The following is a 21,646-nucleotide window of genomic DNA, read 5'->3' on the forward strand; positions in this document are numbered from 1 at the left end:
GGGCAGGGCTGGGACCAGCAGGTCCTGACCAGGAACGGGAGGCAGCACCTGCGACACCCCCAGCAGCCCTGATGCCTGTGGTCCGAGGGGCTGCCTGCAGGGAGAAACTGAGACCACATCTCCAGTGAGCACTAAGCTCCTGTGCAGAGGATCTGCTCCCCAACCCTGCAGCAGCTGCCAGAAGAAGCACTATGGAACAGGATCCCCCCTCCCCACTCCAGCTGCAGAGCACTTGGAAACACAGGTGCTGTGACAGAACTGGGTCAGGAGGCACTTTGAGAAACTGGACCCACCTAGAGCTCACCATCCCCCTCCCTCCTGACCCAGCCTGTCTTCCTGGGGAGCTAATCAGCAGAGAGCACAAATCTAACACAAATGTAACCCCGCTGACATCACTGGAGCTAGAGCACAGGTTACCAGTACAGTGGCTCCTTGCTGCCTGTTATTACTGGGTTAGAGCCTGTACCCACACCCTGTGTGCCTCTGCCCTGTCTGGGATACAGCCCTGTACCCACACCCTGTGTGCCTGTGCCCTGTCTGGGATACAGCCCTGTACCCACACCCTGTGTGCCTGTGCTGTGCCTGGGATACAGCCCTGTACCCACACCCTGTGTGCCTGTGCCCTGTCTGGGATACAGCCCTGTATCCCCACCCTTTGTGCCTCTGCCATTCCTTGGGTCAGCTGCCAGCCTTCTCCACCACTGCAGACAGAAATGCATAACCAGCTGCCACAGTGACAGGAATAGGTGCTATATGGTAAATGAAGACTTTTCTTTCCTTCAGAATGAACTACTTCTCACTCTGTAGCTTATCCCAAATGCACATCAGTTGCTTTAATCACTGTACAGAAACACACTCTGCTGCAGAGTGAGATAGCATCTTCAGGCTCCTTAGCCCAGGGGCTCTGATGCTTCGAGAAGAGTCTCCCTTCCCCACCGTAACCATCTTCTGATGGGTGCCACCCTTAACAATACCCAGAGAGGGAATACACAGCTTCCTGCCACAAGACCTGGGCCAGGTTTCAGGAACAGGGAAGCAATAGATGAGCACTCACTACTGCGTAGTGCAGCATCATCTCCTTTGTGGCTTCCTGGTACCCAGAGCCATGTTCCAGAAGATAACTGGTGAAGCCAGCAGTCTGCTATCAGAACCAGCCCTGGCTGTGCAGCCAGGACAAGGCACTTCACTGCTTCACTGCCCCATCCTGTGGTGGGACGATCTGTGAACCACTGGTCGAACACAAAACTCTGCCCAATATGAGCCCACACAGCACCTAAGAGAGTTCACATCACTGGTGCAACCACAACTGCAGCCTTGCACCTGGTTCTTGTCTCTCTTGGATGGGTGATGCTAAACTGGTGCCTAGAGAGACGCCACAGGAACAACAAACACCTGCAGGACCAGGTCACATTGTTGGCTGAGTTTGGGGCCACTGGACACTTTGCTCTGTGCTCTGCCACTGTGTGCAGGGGGAGGGGGGCTGAGGCTGGTGCAGCCCAGTCCCAGGTCCCTGCCTGCAGACTGATGATATCCCATGTGTGAATCCCATGGGATGGGGCTGGCTGACTGCCTGTGGGCAGCCACGCTCAGCAGGGCCTGACACGAGACCCAGGGACAGCAGGATCCCCGCTGCAGCTGGGTGATGCCTCCTGGGGACTCCTGAGAGACATCACAGGGACCACCAGGTATGGCAACCACCTCATTTCAGCTGCATGCACTGCTGCAGACTCAGAGCACATGCAGTTTGAGACAGGGACACATTTTTAGCTGGGAGGGCAATTAGCCACCAAAAGGGCTCATTAAGGCCGGCGGTGAGTTCACCACTTCTGGAAATTTTTAAACCAAGCATGGACATTTTTCCAGGAACTTTGCTAGAAGCTAATGCAGGGCAGCCCCAGGCTCTGTATTTAGCATCTGCCCCAAATCTTGGATCCACAGCTGGTTTTACTGCAGCTCACTCATGAGTCTCCTGATGTTTGCCTGGAAAATAGAGGGAAACGGGGTCAAGCTGCCTGTGGAACTGCCCAGGAAACTCTTCACTGGGGCTGCGCCAGTCCTGCTGCTCGAATGTGTGGGAGCAGGAGCCAGGGCCCTGAGCCTGAACAGCAGCCCCACTGCCCTGTCTCCTCTGACTTCTGAACGCAGCCCGCACAGCCACTCAAGGCTTTAAGCACACGGACACCAATGCTCTCCAGGAGATTCCTGACCTGAAGCTGCCAAGGAAGCAGCAGTACCTGAGGAAGCTAGGATCACAGACCCTTGCTCTCACAAAGAATTCCAGAGTCCCTGCCAAGCAGGGGTGGCACGCAGCTGGATCTGCTGTTCCCTAAAAGGGACTGCTAACTGGGGATGTGGCAGTTGGCAGTAGCAGTGACTGCAGTGGCCGTGAAGCAGCAGATTCAGGATCCTAAAGGGAGTGAGGAAGAAGAGAAGCTGAGTACAGACCCTGGATTGCAAGACAAAGTTCAGCTTTTACAGGGAACTGGTCGATGGAAGGGATCTCATGGGAGGCAGCACTGAAGGCCAAGGCAGCTCAGGAAAGATGGCAAGCCTTCAGGACAGCCCATCCCAGTGCTCAGGAAAACACAGAGACCTCAGCAGATGGCCTGGGCTAAGCAGGGGCCTCTGGGCTAAGCTGCCATGCAAAAGGTGATGTATGCTAAGAGAACTGGACTGTCCAGCCTGGAGAGGGGAAGGCTCTGGAGTGACCTAACTGGGGCCTTTCAATACCTGAAGGGAGCCAACGAGATGGAGAGAGAGGCTATTTAAAAGGGCCTCAAAAGACAGGACAAGGGAGAGCTGCTTCACCCTGACAGTGAGTAGGTTTAGATTGGATATTGGGAAGAAATTCTTCCCTGTGAGAGTGATGAGGCCCTTGAGCAGGGTGGCCAGAGAAGCTGTGGCTGCCCCTGGATCCCTGGGAGTGTCCAAGGCCAGGCTGGACAGGTCTTGGAACAACCTGGTCGAGTGGAAGGTGTCCCTGCTCATGGCAGGGGGGTGGAAAGAGATGATATTTAAGGTCTCTACCAACCCAAACCCTCCACAATCCTTTGAGATGGGCACAGAGACAAGACACATAGTAGGAATCTACAAACATTGCCAGGCATGTCAGGATGTACCAGCAAGGTCAAAGCTCAAGCCTGAGCATGCCAAGAAGAGCCTCTGCACTGTGCTGGCAGTGAAGGCCTGAAGAGGGGCCCATTTCTGAGTGTGGATTCAGCAGCATCACGCACAGGTAAGACTGGGACACTGCCTCCTCCACCTCGGTCTCTACCAGCCTCCCAGGCCTCCATGCTGTTCAAAAGGCTTCAGCGAGCCTCCAGAGAGGGGTGAAGAGAGAATCAGTACTTCTTTGGAAAGACTGATCCACGTGAATCCATGGGACTCAACATGGGATGCTGACCAAAATGGATTTGTAGGGCTGCTCTTCACATGTGGGGGCAACCAGGGGAGATCCCTGACACCTGGAGGAATGTAAGTCTCACATCCCACCTTCAACAAAGGCCAAAAGGATCATCTGAGGGTCTACGTTCTCATCAGCCATACTCTGGGCCCTGGGAGAATCATGGAGTGGGTCTTCTAGCATATTTTAGGCCACATGAAAGATCCTGGAAGGGAAGAGCTATCATGGATTGACCATCCTGTTTGCTCTCTGTGGTGATGGGATCTGGGTTCAAAGGGCTGACAGCTGTGGGTGACAATTGCCTTGACTTTAGGAGGGATTTTGACACCTTCTCCCACTGTCCTCATATCCAAGGCAGAATGTTGCAGTTTGGAGGGCTGGGTAATCAGGTGGGTGAAACAGGTTGGGAGACAGGCTCTGGGGAGAGGTTCATGAGCAGTGCTCTGCCTGGGGGCCGCAGTGAGGGAAAGGGTTTGCATCAAAGTGACAGAAGAAATACTCCATTTCTGTCAGACAATGGATGCAAATGAAAAGGCATGCCCTTGAGACCAGAGCATGTGTTAAGGAACCCAGGGATGACCCCGATGTTTTGAAGACTTTGTAGATAGGTGTAGAAGAGGCTGCTACCATGGCAGGGTTTGGGGAACACATCTGGGCTGCCTCCTGTTGAAACCACTCACTGATCAGTGTAATTACAGGGGAATGCAGTTGTTGGCATCCAGTTCCTAACTGGATTTGAATCTGGCAAGGGATGTCAAAGTCAACAAGAAGGGCTTCTGTAAGTACATTGGTGACAAAAGGAAGGCTGGGTAAAATGTAGGCCCACAGCTGAAGGAGACTAGGGACCTGGTGACACAGGACATGTAAAAGACTGACTCTTTCCCTTACTCCCTACTAGTAAGATGGGTCTTCAGGAGGCTCAGGTCTCAGAGAAGAGGGTGAAGGACATCACTGCCAGGCCCTTCACAATAATCTTTGCTCAATCATCACGTTTGGGAGGTGCCTGAAGACTGTGGGAAGGTAAATATCTCCCATCTTCAAGAGTAAGGCAGGAGGATCCAGATAACTACAAAACAATCAGCGTCACCTTGATCCCTGGAAAACCGATGGAGCAGCTACTCCTGGAAACCATTTTTATGCATGGGAAGGACAAGAAAATCATCAGGAGTGGTGAGAACATCTTCCCCTAAGGAAAAATCATGCTTGATCCACTTGATAAATGACTGGCCTGGTGGATGACAGAAAAGGAGTGGATATTGTCAACCTGAAGTGCACTAAATTCTTTGACACTCTCCCCCATGAGATCCTCATTCAGCTGAAAACCAGCTGAATGCCTCCTGTGCAGAGAGTAGTGGTCAGGGACACAATTCCTACCTGGAGGCCAGTAGCTAGCAGTGTGCCCCAGGAGTCAATCCTGCCCCCAGTCCTGTTTGGCATCTTCATTAATGACCTGTGTACCCTGGGCATGTTTGCTGATGAACCCAAACTGGGAGGAGTGGCTGATTTGCCAGAGAGTCATGCTGCATCTGGAGCAACCTTGAGAGGCTGCAGGGAGGGACAAGAGGCCTCCTTAAGTTCATAAGGGACAGTGCAAAGTTCTGTCCCGGGGAAGAAACAATCCCTGCAGCAGTAGAGGCTGGGGGCTGCACCACTGGAGAGCAGCTCAGCAGAGAGGCCCTCCAGGTCCCCAAGGGTGCCAAGCTGAGGATGAGACAGCAATGTGCTCTTGCTGCAAGGAAGGAGAACGGTGTCCTGGGCAGCATCAGGGTGAGTGTGGCCAGCAGGTCAAGGAGAGGATCCTGCCCCTCTCCTCAGCAGTGGTGAGGCCACAGCTGGAGCTGCGTACAGTACAGTACTCCTCAGTACTCCTCAGTACAGCACTGGCTCCCCAGTACAGGATGGCCATACTGGAGAGAGTTCAGTGAAGGGCCACAAAGATGATGAAGGGACTGGGGCACCTCTCCTGTGACAAAAGACCGAGGGAGCTAGGGTGGTTCAGCCTGGAGAAGGGCTATCATTCATACAGGAAAGAGGGCAACAAGAGGATGGATCCAGGCTCTTCCCAGTTGTGCCCAGTGTCAGGATCAGAGGGCACGGGCACACACTGGAACACAGGAGAGTCCCTCTGAAGATCAGGAAGCACTTTTCCTTTATGAGGCTTCCCAGGAAAGTAGGGATGTCCGGGGCAACCATCTCTGGATGGTGCTGCTTGTACATGGGGGAGTTGTACTAAACTATCTCAAGAGGTCCTTTCCAAAATCAACCATTCTGTGATCTCCAACCAAAGACCCTCCTGAACACCCCGGGTCCCCATTGAGCTCAAATTGTTCCAAGAGAGCTGATCTGCTCCCCATCCCTGCAGAGCAGCCTTGTCCACACTGGGCAGTAGCACCTGCTCCCTGCCCCTCCTTGCCCACAGGTGTGGCGAGAAGGCTTTGCTGGAGTGCCTTGCAGGTGGGCAGAAGCATGTGCAGCGGGAGTGCTGTGGCCACCACGGAGCAAAGAGGACAACAAAGGAGAACAGCAAGATGACTCAGGGTCAGGCAGCAAGAAACCAGAGCACCAGACTTTGAAAAGGGTCCTGGCCAAGTGTGCCTTTCCCCACTGCATGGAGAGCTGGGAGGGCAGTGATGGGTATGGAGCCTTGCAATTTGACACCCTCCTCCCAGTACCCCAGCAAGACAGGAGGAATAAGAGGAGCCAGGGCACACAGGCTTCCTACATTTCCCAGAGATGGGGATGGATGAAGTACAGCCCCACACCAAGGTTCCTCACCCTGCGGGAGTCAAAGCTGCCCCTTCCTATAGACCCAACACCAGAGCCCCTTGTAGACACCTCCTGCTGACCTGTGCCCCTGCCCAGCCCACAGTGCTGGGAAATGATGGAGCACTGCTCAGCAGCTCGGACTCCAGTCCTCAGCCATCCTCCCCACTGCAGCCAGCGCAGTCAGCAGGCAGGGAACTCATCTGGAGCCTGGCCATGGCTGGGGCTCTGCTGCGCACATGTTGTGCTGTGGCTTTGGCAAACATCTGGCTCTGGGGCTCCCGCCCCTCTGAGTGACGGCTCTTGGTGGGAGAGGAGGGGAGGCTGGCGCCAGTGTGGTCAGCGATCCCACGCACGGCTCCCTGCGCCTGAGTGCGCGCCAGCCTCCTGCCCTCCCAGCCCTGGCACAGCCACTGACCAGCTAAAGTGGCCAGGGAGCAGCCGCACAGCTATTTCAGGAGCCGTTCCTGTCTCCAGGGCTTTGTCTCAGCCTCCAGCACGCTCGGGTCTCGGGGGAAGGAGCAGGGTCAGGGTTTGGCCCAGCGACAGTGCAGCACACGTGGCCGAGGCGAGGGTCAGAGCCCGTGGCTCCCGGAGCCCCCGTGCAGGGAGCCCCAGCACGGCTGCTGGCACTGCTGGCTTGCACCGCTGGGTCCCCAGGCCCCAGGCACAGGCGGGAGTCTGGCTGGGGGACCCACAGCCAAGGCCTCCACACTGCCCAGAGCAGCTGTGGCTGCCCCAGGCCTGGCATCCAAGGCCAGGCTGGATGGGGCTTGGAGCAACCTGGTGTAGTGGAAGGCGTCCCTGCCATGGCAGGGTGTGGAACAAATGGGCTTTAAGGTCCCTTCCCACCCTTCTGTGATTCTAGGACAGACACAGGGCTGCCAGAAACATGTGCAGCTGGGCATGGGGAGCAGGGGCTGCCCTGAGATGGGCTAAAGCCTTCAGGTCAGAGGGTGAGGGGAAGTGGGTTAACCACAGACACTGGCAAGGAGGCAGGGTGTGAATGGTGGGGCTGGGCAAAAGGTGAGGGAGCCTGGGAGTGCCCAGCACCCTTCTGGGAGCCCAGGGACCTCCAAGCACAGGGACAGACCAGGGCACAGACGGACAAGGAGCAAGGTTCTGCACCTGGGTTCCCGGGTGTCCTTTCAAGCGAAATGGCATCTGCAGCCAGGAGCTACAGGGCATAGGGAGCCCCATAGAAAGTGCAGGGGCTGAACAGGACCTGGAAGCTGGGGAGCAGAAAGGGACATGGAATCCTGGAGCAGAGCAGGGCTGGGAAGCTGAGAAAAGTGCCCAAGGTAGGAGGCTTGAATGGGGCAGCCACAGCACAAGGCAGAAATGGCAGGACCCTGGGGAGCACTGAAGCCAGAATGACCCCAAACCAGGGTGTGGGGCTAGGTTTCAGCCATGTGGAGCTCAGGCAGAGAGCGTTCAGAGAAGGTCTGTACAAAAAGATGGGACACAGATCAGTAAGATGTGCAGGAGACAGACTGGGCTGGGGTCAGCACAAGATTGAGCATGCCAGGCAGGGTGAGCCTAGGGAGCAAGGCCAGGATGGGGACCCCAACATCAGGAGGACATGGAGCTGCTCTGGAGACAGGCTGGGTGAGATGGGGGTGTTCAACCTCAGAAAAGCTGCAGGGAAACCTTAGAGTCCCTTCCAGTGCCTAAAGGGACTCCAAGAGAGCTGGAGAGAGACTTTGGACAAGGCTCTGGACTGACAGGGCAAGGGGGAATGGCTTCACATGGCCAGAGGACCAGGTTAGATGGCATATTGGGAAGAAGTTCATCCTTGTGAGGGTGACATAAAGTGCCCAGAGCAGCTGTGGCTGCTCCATCCCTGAAAGTATCCAAGGCCAGGACTGGTCTAGTGGAAGGTGCCCCTGCCCGTGGCATAGGGCTGTAACTGGATGATCTTTAAGGTCCCTTCCCACCTAAAACCATTCTGGGATTCCACAGGGAGAGGCTGGCCTATCCCAAGGGCTATGCAGGTGGAGGAGAGCTGCCCTGGGTCACAGTGGCAATGGTCCTGAGGGAGAAGACAGCTGCAGCTGGCAATGACCGAGGGGTGTGGGGAGAACAGGAGGGAGCAGAAACTGGGGTGCAGGGGGGAGCACGCTGGTGACTGGGGCCACGGGAGGGGGGCAGAAGGACTGGCCCTTTGCAGGGCTGCATGTGTGGGTGGGGCTGTGGGTGGACATGGATGAGTGAGCTGTGTGAGCAAGGGCAGTGGTAGAAAGAGGAGTTCTGTGGGGCCTAGAGCTGAAGCAGAGGTAAGGGAAAAGGGGCAGCTGTGAGGGGGCTGGGGATTGCATGGAGGAAGGAGGGAGCTGTTCGACGGGGCTGGAAGGAGGAGCAGAGGATGGGGGGAGAGGAGCGCGAGGGGCTGGGGCCTCTCAGCTGCAGTGGAAAAGCTGCTGCAGCTCCAGGGGAAATGCTACTTGAATTAATCATGGCGCTGGCTGCTGTGCCAAGCCCAGGAGGAGGCTGCTGGCAGCGCAAGGAAATAACTTTCACAGGAATTTGGAACAAATGCAGCTCTTCTGGCGGTAACAACAGCACTCACCTCCCCCCACAACCTCCCCATGTACCAGCATCTCCCCCATGCCCAGACTCCTGTATACCCCCAGATCCCCCCACATGGCAGCCTGCTCCTCAGGACCATGATACTCTCCCTCCCCTCGTTCTTACCCCCCAGCACGCTCCCAGGCGTCTCCCCATCTCGCTTTGGAAGGCTTGCCTTCTTGCTTCTAAGGAGGGAGAGGCCTGTTCTGTGTTGTGCAAAGGTCTGAAAATAGGTTGATACTAAATCCCTTGCCCGAAGAACACAAATGCAGGCAGCAATGCCCCCTCCCTCCAAGCACTTTCCTTGCCTGCAGTTAGTGAGCATTAGTCCTCGTGCTGCCCCAGGGCCCATGCATGGCTACGCTGTGTCCCTGCCAGGAACAGCCCTCCAGACTCTCTTCTGGTAATACAGTGTTTGTGGCCTGGTGTAGCCTACTGCTCTTCATCCAAATCTTCCTCCCTGGGGTACAGCCCACGGGGTTGTCCCAGTGCTATGCATGTAGCATTGCCCATGAATGTCCCATGGAATCACAAACCAGACCCAAAAACTCATCAGACTTGTCCTCAAAACCGCAGAGACTCTACATTAGGTGCATTGCTGGTCAGCTTTTAATTTCTGACGTTCCCCAGCATTTGTGTATGGGTGCAAAGGCAGTATGTAAACCCTGGTTCCAAAATAATCAATACTGGATATATGCAAGAATCAATAATCCACCATTCCATGTCATTCAGGTTGCTGTCCAATCAGCCCATGCTCACCACATGGGGCTCACAGTTCTTTCTGCCAGAGCACAGACAATACTTGATTTAGCATGAAAAGTCAGAAAGTCCCAGAAAAACACTATCTGACTATGCATGCAGTGTGCTGGTACACAGTCAAATGTTTAAAGCAAATTTAAACCAGCAGGGTGAATTTATACCAGAGCAGATTTACACGGAGCACAGCACTGGAATGGGGTCCGGTGCCCTAAAGCTTGTGCATCATCAGCTCATGGTGGCAGAGAGGAGCAGGACAGCCAGCTGGGGACTGTCTCCTGCTCCATTTTCTGCTGGTCTCACTTTCACTTCTACCCTGGGCTCTGTCTCCACCAGTGTTTCTTTCTCATCTCAGATTTGAACAGTGAGTTTGCTATTTCCTTTGCTTCATGCTCAGCCTGCTACTGTGGGACCTGGCCCATAGTAAACACGAATAATAAACAGAGAAGATGTTATGAGTTCCTTTTTATTTCTCAGAAGTTCAGGCCAGCAACCTGCTCTGCTCATCCCTGTTCATACTCAGACACAAAGACTGACCCGGCAGACAGAACGGAGTCTCCAAGGGAGCAGATCATCTGTAGCAATTGTTCAGGCCTCCCCTGTTCACTCTCAGGGACTCCTTCTTTCCCCACCCTTCTGTCCTGTCCATGGATAGTAGACATCACTGTCTAAAAACAGACCTGGTCCTCCCAGGGTTTTCTGCTTAAAAATGGGGCAGACTGACAAAAAAGCAAACCCACTGAGTTCTGTGCTGACCTGGGTGACTGTCCTGTGTCCTGTACCTCATCTGGCAGGGCCTGCCCATGACCTGAGCACTCATCACTATTGTGTGGGTCTGGACAAAACCCTTTGACAGAGATACTTTGCTGTCCCGAGGCAGGGTGAGCCCCAGTGGTTGGAAGCCATAGAGAGATGGAGCCAAGCAGGAGCAACAGCAGAAAAGAGCTGTGGGGGCAGCACACCTGACATGGGCAACTTCGTGGGGAGCAGTGCTGGGCACTGGCCACCGAGAGCCCTGGCAGCACCTCTGAAGCCTTCCCATTTGAGGCAACAGGGGTGGCCGTGCCAGGCAGCTGTGTTCCGAGCCCAGGGCTCCCTGACCTGGCTCTGCCCAGCTCCCAGACTTGGCTGGCTGCTGCTGCATCCTCGATCAAGCCATGGGCCTGGCCAGCCTCCTTTCCCATCCTCTCACATTTCCTGGCTCAGAGGAAGCAGCAGCAGATGTGTGAGCTGTTTGCTTTGTGCCGAGGCCGCGCGGGAGTTACCTGTGCTCAGCCCGGCCGCGCTGTTTCCAAACGAAACACCAGCACTCAGCCAAGACCATCAAACGTGGCCAAGCCTTGGCCACTGCCGGCTGCCAGGCCGGCCGTGTCCCTGCACAGCGCAGAGCCAGGTGGCCGTGCTCTGGGCACCCTTCGGGAGTGCCCCGCAGCCCCAGCTCCTGTGCAGGGCGCTCTCCCTGCAGCCCGGCCCCACGGCCGCCTCGGGAGCCCAGCCGCCATCTCCGATTGCATTTCCAGAACCCTTCCCACACGGCGAGCGCACTGAGCAGGAAGGCACGGACAAGGAAAGAGGGGGGCCTCCCTTCAGGGGCTCTGCACAGGCCTGGGGCTGCCATGCATCTCTGCTCTGAGCCCGGCCCTGACCCTGGCCCTGACCCCTTCCCCATCTCTGTCCCCAGCCCTGCCCATCCCCACCCACCCCACACTGGGACAGCGTGTAGTGTTGCTCTGCATACACCAACCCCAAATCTCCCCTGACCTACATCTTCCTTCTCATCTCCACTCACTCCTTCTGCCTATACTTCCCCCTAATCCTACCTTGACCTCTCCCCAAGCCATCCTACACTTGCCCCAGCTCAACATGCCTTCTCTCTTTCACACCTGGCCCTTGCTCCCACCCAATTCCTCCTTCCTGCCACACTCCAACCCCATCTGCTGCACTCATTCCCCAACAAGCCCCTCTCCAGCACTCCCACTCCACACCATCAGTCACCTGCATGCACACACACACCCCCCACAGCCCACCCACACTCACAGCCCCCATGCCCCTGCAGTGTACCCACAGGGCACCCACAGACCATTCTTTCTTGCCACCTCTAGGGTGACCTAGGGACCTTTTTCCTGGCCGAGTCACAGGACCTCCTCCAGCCTTGTCTTACGGACCCCAGAATTTCTGTTCTTCCTGTCCTCTTGGGCCCCCTTTCACCAACCTGGCACCAGGGCTTCTCATGGTCTCAGCCAGACATCCCCGTACCCCACACCTCCAGCAGGGAAGTGCCCCCAGTGCCACTGGTGCTTGTCCCCATGGACAGCCTGGATGCTGCCATGGTTGGCAGTGCCTCACTGCACCCCCACACCTGCTCTCACCCCAACTCAGGCAGGTGGCATCACCTGTCCCAGGAACCAGGGCTCCAGGGCCTGAGCTGCAGCAGAAACACCAAACACAGGGAGCACAGAACACACAGAATCCCAATGGCATCACTAGCTCATCACAGAGCTTTGGAGGCCCAGCAGCTCTCCAGCCCCAGCTATGACCTCTTGCCACATAAAGGCTGGTGCAGCAGCGCGTGCCTCAGCTCATTAGCTCATTAGCATAATTAATGCTAATGCTCACAAGCAGCCTTACCAACACTGATGAACTTGGGCTAATGACCTCACAGGGGGAGAGGGAAGTTCGAAGCCTGGCTAGAGGCAGTTTCCCAGAAGCAGTACCACATTCCTTAGCCCCCTTTTGAGTGTCCTGGCTGCAAGGTAGCTCCACACTGACGCAAGCAAGGCCTGGCAGAGCAGGACCCACCTCAAGAGAGGCCCACACCATGCTCTGCATGATGGGCAGCTTTGTGGTGTGCCCGATGGCAGTGGCATTGCCCACGGCTTGCACAGAGAAAGGACGTACACAACTTGGCCCTATTCCAGACTCACACCAAGGGTGGGGATCTCTGCTCCAGCATTCCTGCCGCAAACGCTGCCCGCCAAAGCCATGACACCTGCACCAAACACCCTGCACTGGCAGGTCTCCCACCCCAGGCTGCTCACAGCTCTGGCTGTGCCCCTGCCGAGCTCCAGCCTCAATACCTGTACCTACCTGTAAGAAGCAGGTCCCAACAGGGGTGTTCTCCTTCAGGGACACATTGTAGAAGTTACTCCTGAACACTGGCTCATTGTCATTGACATCCTGCAAGGCCACGTGCACCACAGCTGAGGAAGAGAGGGCAGGAGTTCCCCGGTCTGTGGCCAGCACAGTGAGCTGAGGCTGAGGATCCTTCTCATAATCCAGTGGGGCAGCAGTGGTGATGATGCCTGTGGCAGGGTCAATGGTAAACCAGCTGGAGTGGGTGTCGCGGCCATGCAGAATGCTGTACCGCACCTCCCCATTGGGACCCTGGTCCTTGTCACGAGCTGTCACCTGCAGGACAAAGCTGCCTGGGTACACTACCTCAGGGATGCTCTGCTTGTACTCCTGCTGGTCAAAGAGCGGGGGATTGTCATTAACATCCATCACCTGCAGCACAAAGGCTGATTCTGCCCGGAGCGGGGGTGTTCCTGAGTCAGTAGCTGTCACCCGCAGATCATAGGAGTCTCTTTCTTCCCGATCCAGAAGTTGGTCCACACAGATCAGATAGATTATGTTGTCCTTGGTAGTGAGGGCAAACTTGCCATCTCCTCCCTCCAGTGTGACATTGACATTGGAATACTCTCCATAGTCGGGATCGGAAACAGAAATGCGTGCCACGTACTGTCCAGGCTGGGCTCCCTCGGAGATCTGCGGGGAGCCATCCTCACTCAGAAAGATGATAGTCATGGTGGGCTGGTTGTCATTGTAGTCACGCACATGGATAGTGACAAAGGCTGTGGTGACCTCAGGATGGACAGCCTTATCCCTTGCCTGCACCACCAGCTCATGCACCTTCCTCACTTCATAGTCCAGACCTTTGTTGAGCTTTATGACTCCAGTCCGGGCATCGATGGTGAAGTACTGGTCAGGATCACTCTGCCGTCGGTTGATCTCGTAAATCACATCCCCATTGTCACCTTCATCTGCATCAGAAGCAAAAACCTGCAGGATACTGCTGCCAGGTTTCAGATTCTCTGAAATGAGCGTGTGATAGCGGCTCTGGTTGAAGCTGGGGGCATTGTCATTGATGTCCTGAATGGACACATCCAGCGTCATCTGGGTGCTCCGGGGTGGAGAACCCCCATCGTAGGCTTCCAGCAGCAGGGAGTATGAGGAACGGTTCTCCCGATCCAGAACGCTGCTGACCACCAGGTCCAGATACAGGACCCCATTGGGTCCTCGACGCGTTTCTAGGCGGAAGGCCTGCCCCACATTCCCTCCCTTAATCGTGTAGCCTTGTGTGTTCAGGAGGCCGCTGTCGGCATCAAAGGCCGGGTCCAAGGGAAACCTGCTGCCAATGGGTGTGTGCTCCGGGATCTGAAACGTGCTGTGCTGTTTGGGAAATGCTGGGGCATGGTCATTGATGTCATTCACTTGGATGTTCACCTCTACCGTGATGCCCTCTGGGGTGACAGCAATGAAGCTGTAGCGGTCCCGAGTCTCCCGGTCCAGGACACGAGCTGTTTTGATGATCCCTGTATTCTCATCTATCCCCAAGTCAGTGGAGACTCCACTGCCCTCCTGTGCTGAGATGAAATACATGTAGGCACTAGTTTCAGGGGGTAGGCCAGCACTGATGTCCCCAATGATGGTGCCAGCTGGCTGCTCCTCATCTATTTGTAGATCCAGGGTGCCCAGGACAGCAGAGCCCATCCCTGCTCTCAGGCCCCCAAGAATAAGCAGCTCCAGCAGAAGCATTGTTGACCTCTTCATTTGCTCCATGGCTGACAACTAACAGAGCAGAGGGTGGCTTGATCTCCTTTGCCGAGTTCGCTTTAATCCTGCCTGGAATGCAAACCAGAGGATACTGGTTAAGAGAGAGCAAAGGAAGGACAGAAAACAGCCTGGAGAGGGAAGGTCTGCCAGCTACCTGCAGCCCGATCACTCACTATGTAATGCCTGTACCTCACAAAAAGCAAATGTGACAATATGTGTCAAAGCCTGCCCAGAACAAAAGCCTGGGACAGCACCTGGAAGCAACTCACACCTGACAGTGCCCCGAGGTGAGCAGCTAGGACCCTGTCACAGAGGTGCTTCCTACATCCCCAAGTGCTCTTTCCAACCACTGCCCACCTGGCATACTGGCATCAGCTGCCCCCGAGCAGCATGCCCCAGTGTCTTTAACAGCTGAATGCTTCCTGTGAGGTTCAGAGCCTGTCTGCAAGAGGACAGAGGTTTTTGGGCAAACAGCAGCCTTGCATCTCTCCACCCTGAAAAAAGCTGGTCTCAAATTACAAGATAGCTCAGCGAGTCACTGGTCGAGACCCTAGCCCCCACCCCCTCTCCCCCCAGCAGCGTTCCTTTCAGTTCCTCAGGGACATAGGTGCCAAAAACCCATGAAGTGCAAATCTGCTGTCCCTGGGAAAGAGCACAGAACTGGAGTGGGCTCCCATCCAGTGAACAATAAATCAAAAAGGATGTATTGCAAAGGATGTGCCCACAGCTGGGAATGCCCGGGATAAAATCAGGCCGTGCTCATTGTTTGGGCTGGCACGGAGATCTGTGGGTGCCCCAAGCCGGTACCATGGAGGGCGGTGGCAGTGCCGTAGGAACGCAGCGACTCCCTCGGAGCTGCCAGCTGCTCCGTCCCACACCCTCCGCTGCTCACTCCCTTCCTTTGTCTCCTTCTCGCTGCTCCTTGCTGGCTCCGGCTCCTTCCCTCCCTTTCCCCGTAACTGCATTTCATTGCAGCAGTGGGGGAGGGCGGCAGAGCCAGCCGCAGCTCCTGCAGCGCTGCAGCCGGACACGGCAGCCCCCGGACAGCCGCCCGTGCCCGCCCTGCCAGCCCAGCCCTGCCCAGCCCTGCCCTGCCCTGCCCGGAACAGCCGGGGTAACACGGCGGCCACGGAGCTGCGGAGGAACAGCGGCCCCAGGACCCGCTCAGCCCCGCGAACGAGGCTTCGTGGTCTGCGGGGATGGCGGCAGCATGAGCTCACTCTTGGACTCTCTTGAAAGCGTTTGCTGCTGGGCCCATAACCACACTCAGGAGCCGCTCATGTCACATGCAGGAGCAAGAACCTCCCTGTCTTGGGGGATGGAGGTGGCTGGCAATGCCTAGTTTGGGGACTAAGAATATCAGCCCTTGACCAAAGAACTCCACGGTTGTGTTAACCCTTTCCAGGGCACATATCAGATGGTATTCTTGGGTCCCCTTTCCCACCTTAGATCAGCTGTCTAGTTTTTTTTTTTTTTTTTCTGTGTAAATCCTGGGTTAGTGACAGAAACAAAATAATTTAAAAGTATTTTCTACTCATAAAGAAATGTTTACTTCAGTGGGCATCCAGTCTAAGGCCTATCCACACAGTCTGAGGTAAATCCACATGCTCTTCTTGCACCCAGCAGGTGAGAACCCTCACAATGCCCTAAGACCTAAAGTCAATAGAAAATACTTTTTTGTGCTGTGATTTGGGAATTTGCACAAACTCAGTGGTCCTAGACAGGTCTGCCTCTCTGTTGGAGCTAGTTTTAATTCCCCAGATGGAGTAACTGCCTACCCCCAGAACATGCAGTGCTGAAGGAATGGGGTCTGAGGCAGCTTCTGTGATGAGACTGCACCATTCCAATGGTCCTGCAGATGCTCAGGTCATGGGAAGGGCCAGGGCAGAGAGGTAGAGGGCCAAGATTCCCTGGGGCAACCTCAGTGACTAGGGACAGGATAGAGCTAACAGTTCTTGGGTAGTGCCTGGAAGAAATCAGGGCATAGACATGGGGAAAAGCCCACCTGGTTCCATTAGTAATGTTGCCTTGAGAAGCCAGTGAGGCTTTATGGACTGCTGGAAGGGAGAAGAGAGACTTGAAAAGCAAATATGGGGAGTGTGAAGAGCAGCTGAGAGCACTAGCACAACCAGGGAACAAAAATTAGAGTCCCTGGGCTGGAAAACTGGTGTTGAAAGCCTGTATAAGCTTCTTCAGCTCTATCCTCCCTGGGTGCAACTGAGTAGTTTCACAGCAAGCCTATCCTTCAGCAAAAGGTGGAACTGAACATTACTAGACTGCACCAGTCGGAGGTACCAGCAGACCCCTGTTACAACGAGGTGTGCAGGTTTGGGTCAGAGGGAAACAGCAGTGACCTCAGTGGATGCAGAGTCACAAAATCTGAACAGCTGCTTTCAGTTAGCAGAGAGCTCAGTGCAGGGCTGGCTTGGCCGGTCTGTGTAACGTGAGCCACACTGCCCCGCTCCCTCTCTGTCCCTCCCACCACCGGGCACCCTTGTGAAGAACGGCAGCAGGAGTCTCTAAAGAAAACTGCCAGGATGAGAATCTCTTCACATAGGTCTTTGAGGCCCAGAGCCACGGTGAGGCGGTTGACAGGAAGGGCAGCTAAAATGGAGCAAGCTGCAACATCCATCTAAGCCTAGAGCTGACAGGCTGGAGCACCAGGAGAGCCCAGCCTACACGTAGCAGATGTGTGATATTTTGAAAGAAAAAAGATATGGAATTACATTGGGACCACTGTGTGCACCCTTGCCAGCAGCAGCTTGTGCCTGCTGTCAGCCACGAGAAAGGGGAAGTGGGCTCCCAGCAGCCCCAGCAGAGGAGCTGGAAAGACGGCACCCACTGTGCATGCCACAAACAGATGTCAGAGGGCTTGCTGCGCGAAGGCTCCATGAAAGCTGCAGATGCTGCTGATGCCATACCCTAGGTCTGACATGAGAGGCCATGACTCGTATAATGATGTTTTTGAGACTCCAGTCCAGAAGAGGAAGCCTGTTTAATCTTTGCTGAGCACTGGTCACTGACCTGGAATATGCTTTCCTCCTGTACATTCACAGACATTGTCTCTCTCTAGTTTCAGATGATCTGCCCTCGACACCATGCACAGCCCTGACTTGCCTGCAGTGCAGTCTTGGACTAACAACTCACTTCCAGCCTCTACTCAGCCTACCACTACCTACAGCCACATCCGTGCCTCCGTGCCTCCTACCATCTCCCACCTCGGCCTGCAGGACCGGCACCCTTCTGCTCGCTCCCAGCCCGGCCACACAGCCTCATGACCCTCTCTCTGATACGGCCCCGAGCAGTCAGAGCAGCGGTGGCACTCCTGTTCTGCAGATGCAGTCAAGTCCCTACTGCATCCTTGTGAATCCCATTTTTGTGCCACACTGGGGCTCCCCGAGGGCTCTCCTGTCTCTCAGAACGCATCTCCCACAAAGGAAAGTCTAATGAAATATTTCCGCGCTGGAGCCAATTCCCACAGTCCCTGTCTCGGGACATCCCCGCGCTACATCGGCCCCTGCCGGATTGTGCCCATCGCCAAGGCGCTGCGGGGCCTCGCCTGCACCCTGTACACCGGAGCCCCCGGCTGTTGGGGCTCGCTCTCCCCCGAGCTCCGGCCTCCCGGGGCTCCCCAGCCGCCGAGCCCAGCGTCCGCTGCCGCTCCCTGTCCCGGTCCCTGGCGCTCCCGGACGTCCCGCACCGGGCGGCCTCGGTGCCGGCGTTCTGCCAGCCCCGCTCCCCGCTCCGCCCGGGCTCGCAGCCCCCGCCCGGCGCCTCCACGGTTCCGCTGAGCGCCCTCCCCTCGGCGGGTCTGCCCTGCAGCGGCACCGTGAGCGCCCGGTTCCGTGCCGTGCCGTCCCGTCCCGCTCGGCAGCCGCCAGCGCCGGGGCCGCCAGCGAGCCCGGTCCGGCCGCGGCTCCGCGGTGTTGCGCCGCCTCGGGCGCGCCCCCCCGTTCTCCCCCGCCCCCCCCCCACCAGCTCCATTGTCTCCGCGGCGGAGGCAGAACAAAGCGCCTGGTCCCGGTCCCGGTCCGGTCCCACCGTGCGACGATGCCACTGTGCGGGGCTCCGGCAGGGGCCGAGCCCGGCGCTAGGACTTACACTGCGCGTCCCGTGCCGGCGGCGTTCACATCCCGCGGGGTCCGGCCCCGCCACGACGTCCCGCAGCCTCCCCGCTGCTCCGGCGCCAAGGTCTCTCCGGCACCGCCGGCCGCTCCAGTGCCCCGAGCGCTCCGGCGCTCCCCCGGTGCCGCGGCCGCCCCGGTGCGGCTGTGGCCCCGCGGAGCGCTCGGCGGCGGGTCGGCACTGGCTCGGAGCTGGCTCGGAGCTGGCTCGGCGCGAAGGCTCCTGCTGAAACCCGACCCAGCGCCGCCCTCAGCCCCCCGCTCTCTCCGCCGCCCCCCTCCCCGCCCCGCACCGGAGCGCGCCGGCGGAGCGCGGCCTCGAGGCGGCCCCGGACGGGCGAGCGGGGCTGCGGGCGGTGCGTCGGTATGGCCGGGCTCCAAGGGGTCGGGGAGCAGGATCGGCACGGAGAGGGAGAAAGGGCTATACCCGGGTACAGAAAGATGGAAGGAAGCCGGGAGCCGGGTGCCGGGAGCCCGAGAAAATGCGAAGGGGTTGGCAGGAGCTGGAGCAGTAGTGGGACGGGACCGGACAGGGAGAGGGCTGGGAAGGGGATGAAATGAAGCCGTGGGTGACGCTGGGGGCACGTGGGGACATGATCACAGGCCATTCTTTCCTCTCTACCGCAGTTGCTTCTTCAGCGCATAACCCAGAGCTCAAGTACCTGTGACCTCCCAACACCTTGACTCACATCAGGGCTCCGAAGGTCCAGCCTGGTCCAGGCTCACTCAGTATGCCTGTGCTACAAGGGACTGAGGCTCCACCAGTCTATGCCAGAGAATAAAACAAGACTGATGACTGTCCAGGCATCTCCACCAGCAGCTGGCTCCTCAGCTCAGCTTGGCCACTCAGGCAGCTTTTCCCTGCTCCAGACAGGTCTCAGCAGTCTGTGTGTCTGCTGGAGCCATGCAACCCCTAGGGCCAGTAACCACTGCTGGACCTTCTTTGATTTCTTAGTGGAGAAACTGCTGTTGACTGGGGTCTGTTGCTAAGACCATCTTCTAAAGGCCGTGGCTCAGTGTGCTCTGAGATTGTCAGATGGTCCTTACAATCTTGTGCCTGTTCCAGTTTCAACAACTTCAGCCTTGACTTAGCTGTCACATCTCTTATTTCTCAGACAGACCTTTAATGACTTTTTGTGTAGAGTACAACAGTTCTCAATCCCCATGCGTAAAAAATCAGGCAAGGAAGATGAGAGACTGGCACGGCTGAGTCAGGACTTGCTGGTCAAACTAAAGAGCAAGATGGAAACACACAGGCAGTGGAAACAGGAACAGGTATCCCAAGAGGAAAGACCCCACCTGGAGCACTGCTCCCAGCTCTGGACTCCGCAGTACAGGGAAGACACAGACCTCTTGGACTGATCCAGAGAAGAGCCCCAAAAATGATCAGAGATCTGGAGCACCTCTCCTGTGAGAACATGTTGAAAGAGTTGGGGTTCTTCAGCCTGGAGAGAGTGGGCTCTGGGGAGATCTTAGAGCCCCTTCCAGAACTTGAAGGGACATTATGACAAAGATGGGAACAGACTTTTTAGCAGGGCCTCTAATGACAGGACATGATGGTTTTTAAAAAAGCCAGTAGATTCAGACTAGGTATAAGGAAGAAATGTTTATGGTGAGGATGGGGAAACACTCAAGATCAGGTTGAATGGGGCTCTGAGTCACCTGATGTGATAGAAGATGTCCTTGCTCATTGCAGGGGGGTTGGTGACCCTAAAAGGTTCCTCCAACCCATCCCGCGCTATGATTCTATTATTCAAACATTACACTCACCTTTAAGAAAGGGAATAAGGAACTCAGAGAACCACCAGTTTGTGAAGGTCATCACCACACCTGGAAAACTCAGGGACTGCATTGTCTCAGAATCTATTTCTGACCATATGGAGAACAAAGAGGCCATCAGGAACAGTCAGCACAGATTTAGCAAGCACAGATCATGCTGAGCAGCCCAATTAGCTTCTCTGACAAAATGATTGGCTGTATGGATGAAGGGAAAGCAGTAGCTGCAAAGTGCCTGGACAGCATTGACAGCTGCTCCCGCTGAGTTTTAGTTCACAACCTGAGGACATATGGTCTGAGTGAATGGAGCAGTGGGTGGGCTGAAGACTGGTGGCACCTCTGGGCTGTAGGGGTGGTGATCAGTGACTCAATACAGAGATGATGCCTAGCAGCCCGCAAAATATACCAAGCACTGATTTAGGAGCCAGTATTGTTCAGTCTTTGTTGATACTCTGTGATGACAATGTAGTACAAGACTCCATGAGATGACACTATGAGGGGTCACTGATATGTGGCTTTTTAGTCCAAAGAGGTGTCTAGAAACTCACAGAAAGAAATTAGCAGAAGCCTCCTGAAGTTCAATAAGGACAAGTACAAAGTTCAGCATCTGAGTCAGAATAACCCCAGAATTGCTACAGGTTGGGAACCATCTGGCTAAGTCACAGTCCTGCTGAAAGGAAGATGAGAGTAGGGATGAGCATGGAATGAAGAGTCAGTAGGATGCCCTCTTTGCAAATGAGGCAAACGACTTCTCCATTGCCTTAGGAGAATGGTCAGGAGCAGACTGAGGGAAACAATCATCCCCCTTGAACTGGGATATTTTGAAGCCACAACTGGAATCCTCTGTACATTTTTGTCTCTCCCTGTTCATTAGGGATATTGAAAAGCTGTAGGAGGTAGGTAGTGGTCTGGGGCATCTGATCAATTTATAACAAAACACTGAAGAAACTGGGCTCTCTTGGTCTGGTGATGCTGAAGCAGTGGGGCTGTTTAACAGCATCCTGCTGCTGCCCCAAGGACAGGTTACAAAGATTATGGAACCAAATGCAGACAGTAGCACAATAACAATGACCACACTTACACCTTGAGAGATTCAGAATGAAGATTAGAGACTGTTTTTTTTTGGTGGGAGAGTAGTGTAGCACTGGAAAAAGCTACTAATAGAGTAGTGAATCTCATCCCCTTGCAAGTTTCCAAGGCTGATCTGATCCATTATTGCTGATTGTCTTCCCATAAGAGGTTGGATTATGCAATTCTGGACACCCCTGTTAACCACAGGACTGTCTACTATGAACTGGTGAATTTCATTCCATTTCTGTTATGCTACTCCTTAATAATAGTTTTTTGCTTTTATGATGTCCCAGTCACCCTCTGTACTCACAATGTCTCTTGATGTTGGGTCACTAAGCTACCTTATCCATGG

The 21,646-nt window shown here is 55.6% G+C and overlaps 1 protein-coding gene across 1 annotated transcript in view; it reads right to left on the bottom strand.

Annotated features, from left to right (window-relative positions):
- DCHS1 (dachsous cadherin-related 1) overlaps positions 1 to 18,655 on the bottom strand; it is a 43,505-nt gene extending 24,850 nt beyond the window's left edge. Inside the window, exons 1-2 of the mRNA XM_059840285.1 lie at positions 18,425 to 18,655; positions 12,578 to 14,392 (exon numbers count right to left, since the gene is read on the bottom strand). Of these exons, the coding sequence (XP_059696268.1) occupies positions 12,578 to 14,329 (1,752 nt within the window). The 5' untranslated portion in view covers positions 14,330 to 14,392; positions 18,425 to 18,655. The remainder of the gene's footprint in view (positions 1 to 12,577; positions 14,393 to 18,424) is intronic.
- Between the last annotated feature and the right edge of the window lie 2,991 nt (positions 18,656 to 21,646).

The sequence above is a fragment of the Haemorhous mexicanus genome, chromosome 2 (genome assembly GCF_027477595.1).
Source record: "Haemorhous mexicanus isolate bHaeMex1 chromosome 2, bHaeMex1.pri, whole genome shotgun sequence".
Taxonomy (NCBI): Eukaryota; Metazoa; Chordata; class Aves; order Passeriformes; family Fringillidae; genus Haemorhous; species Haemorhous mexicanus.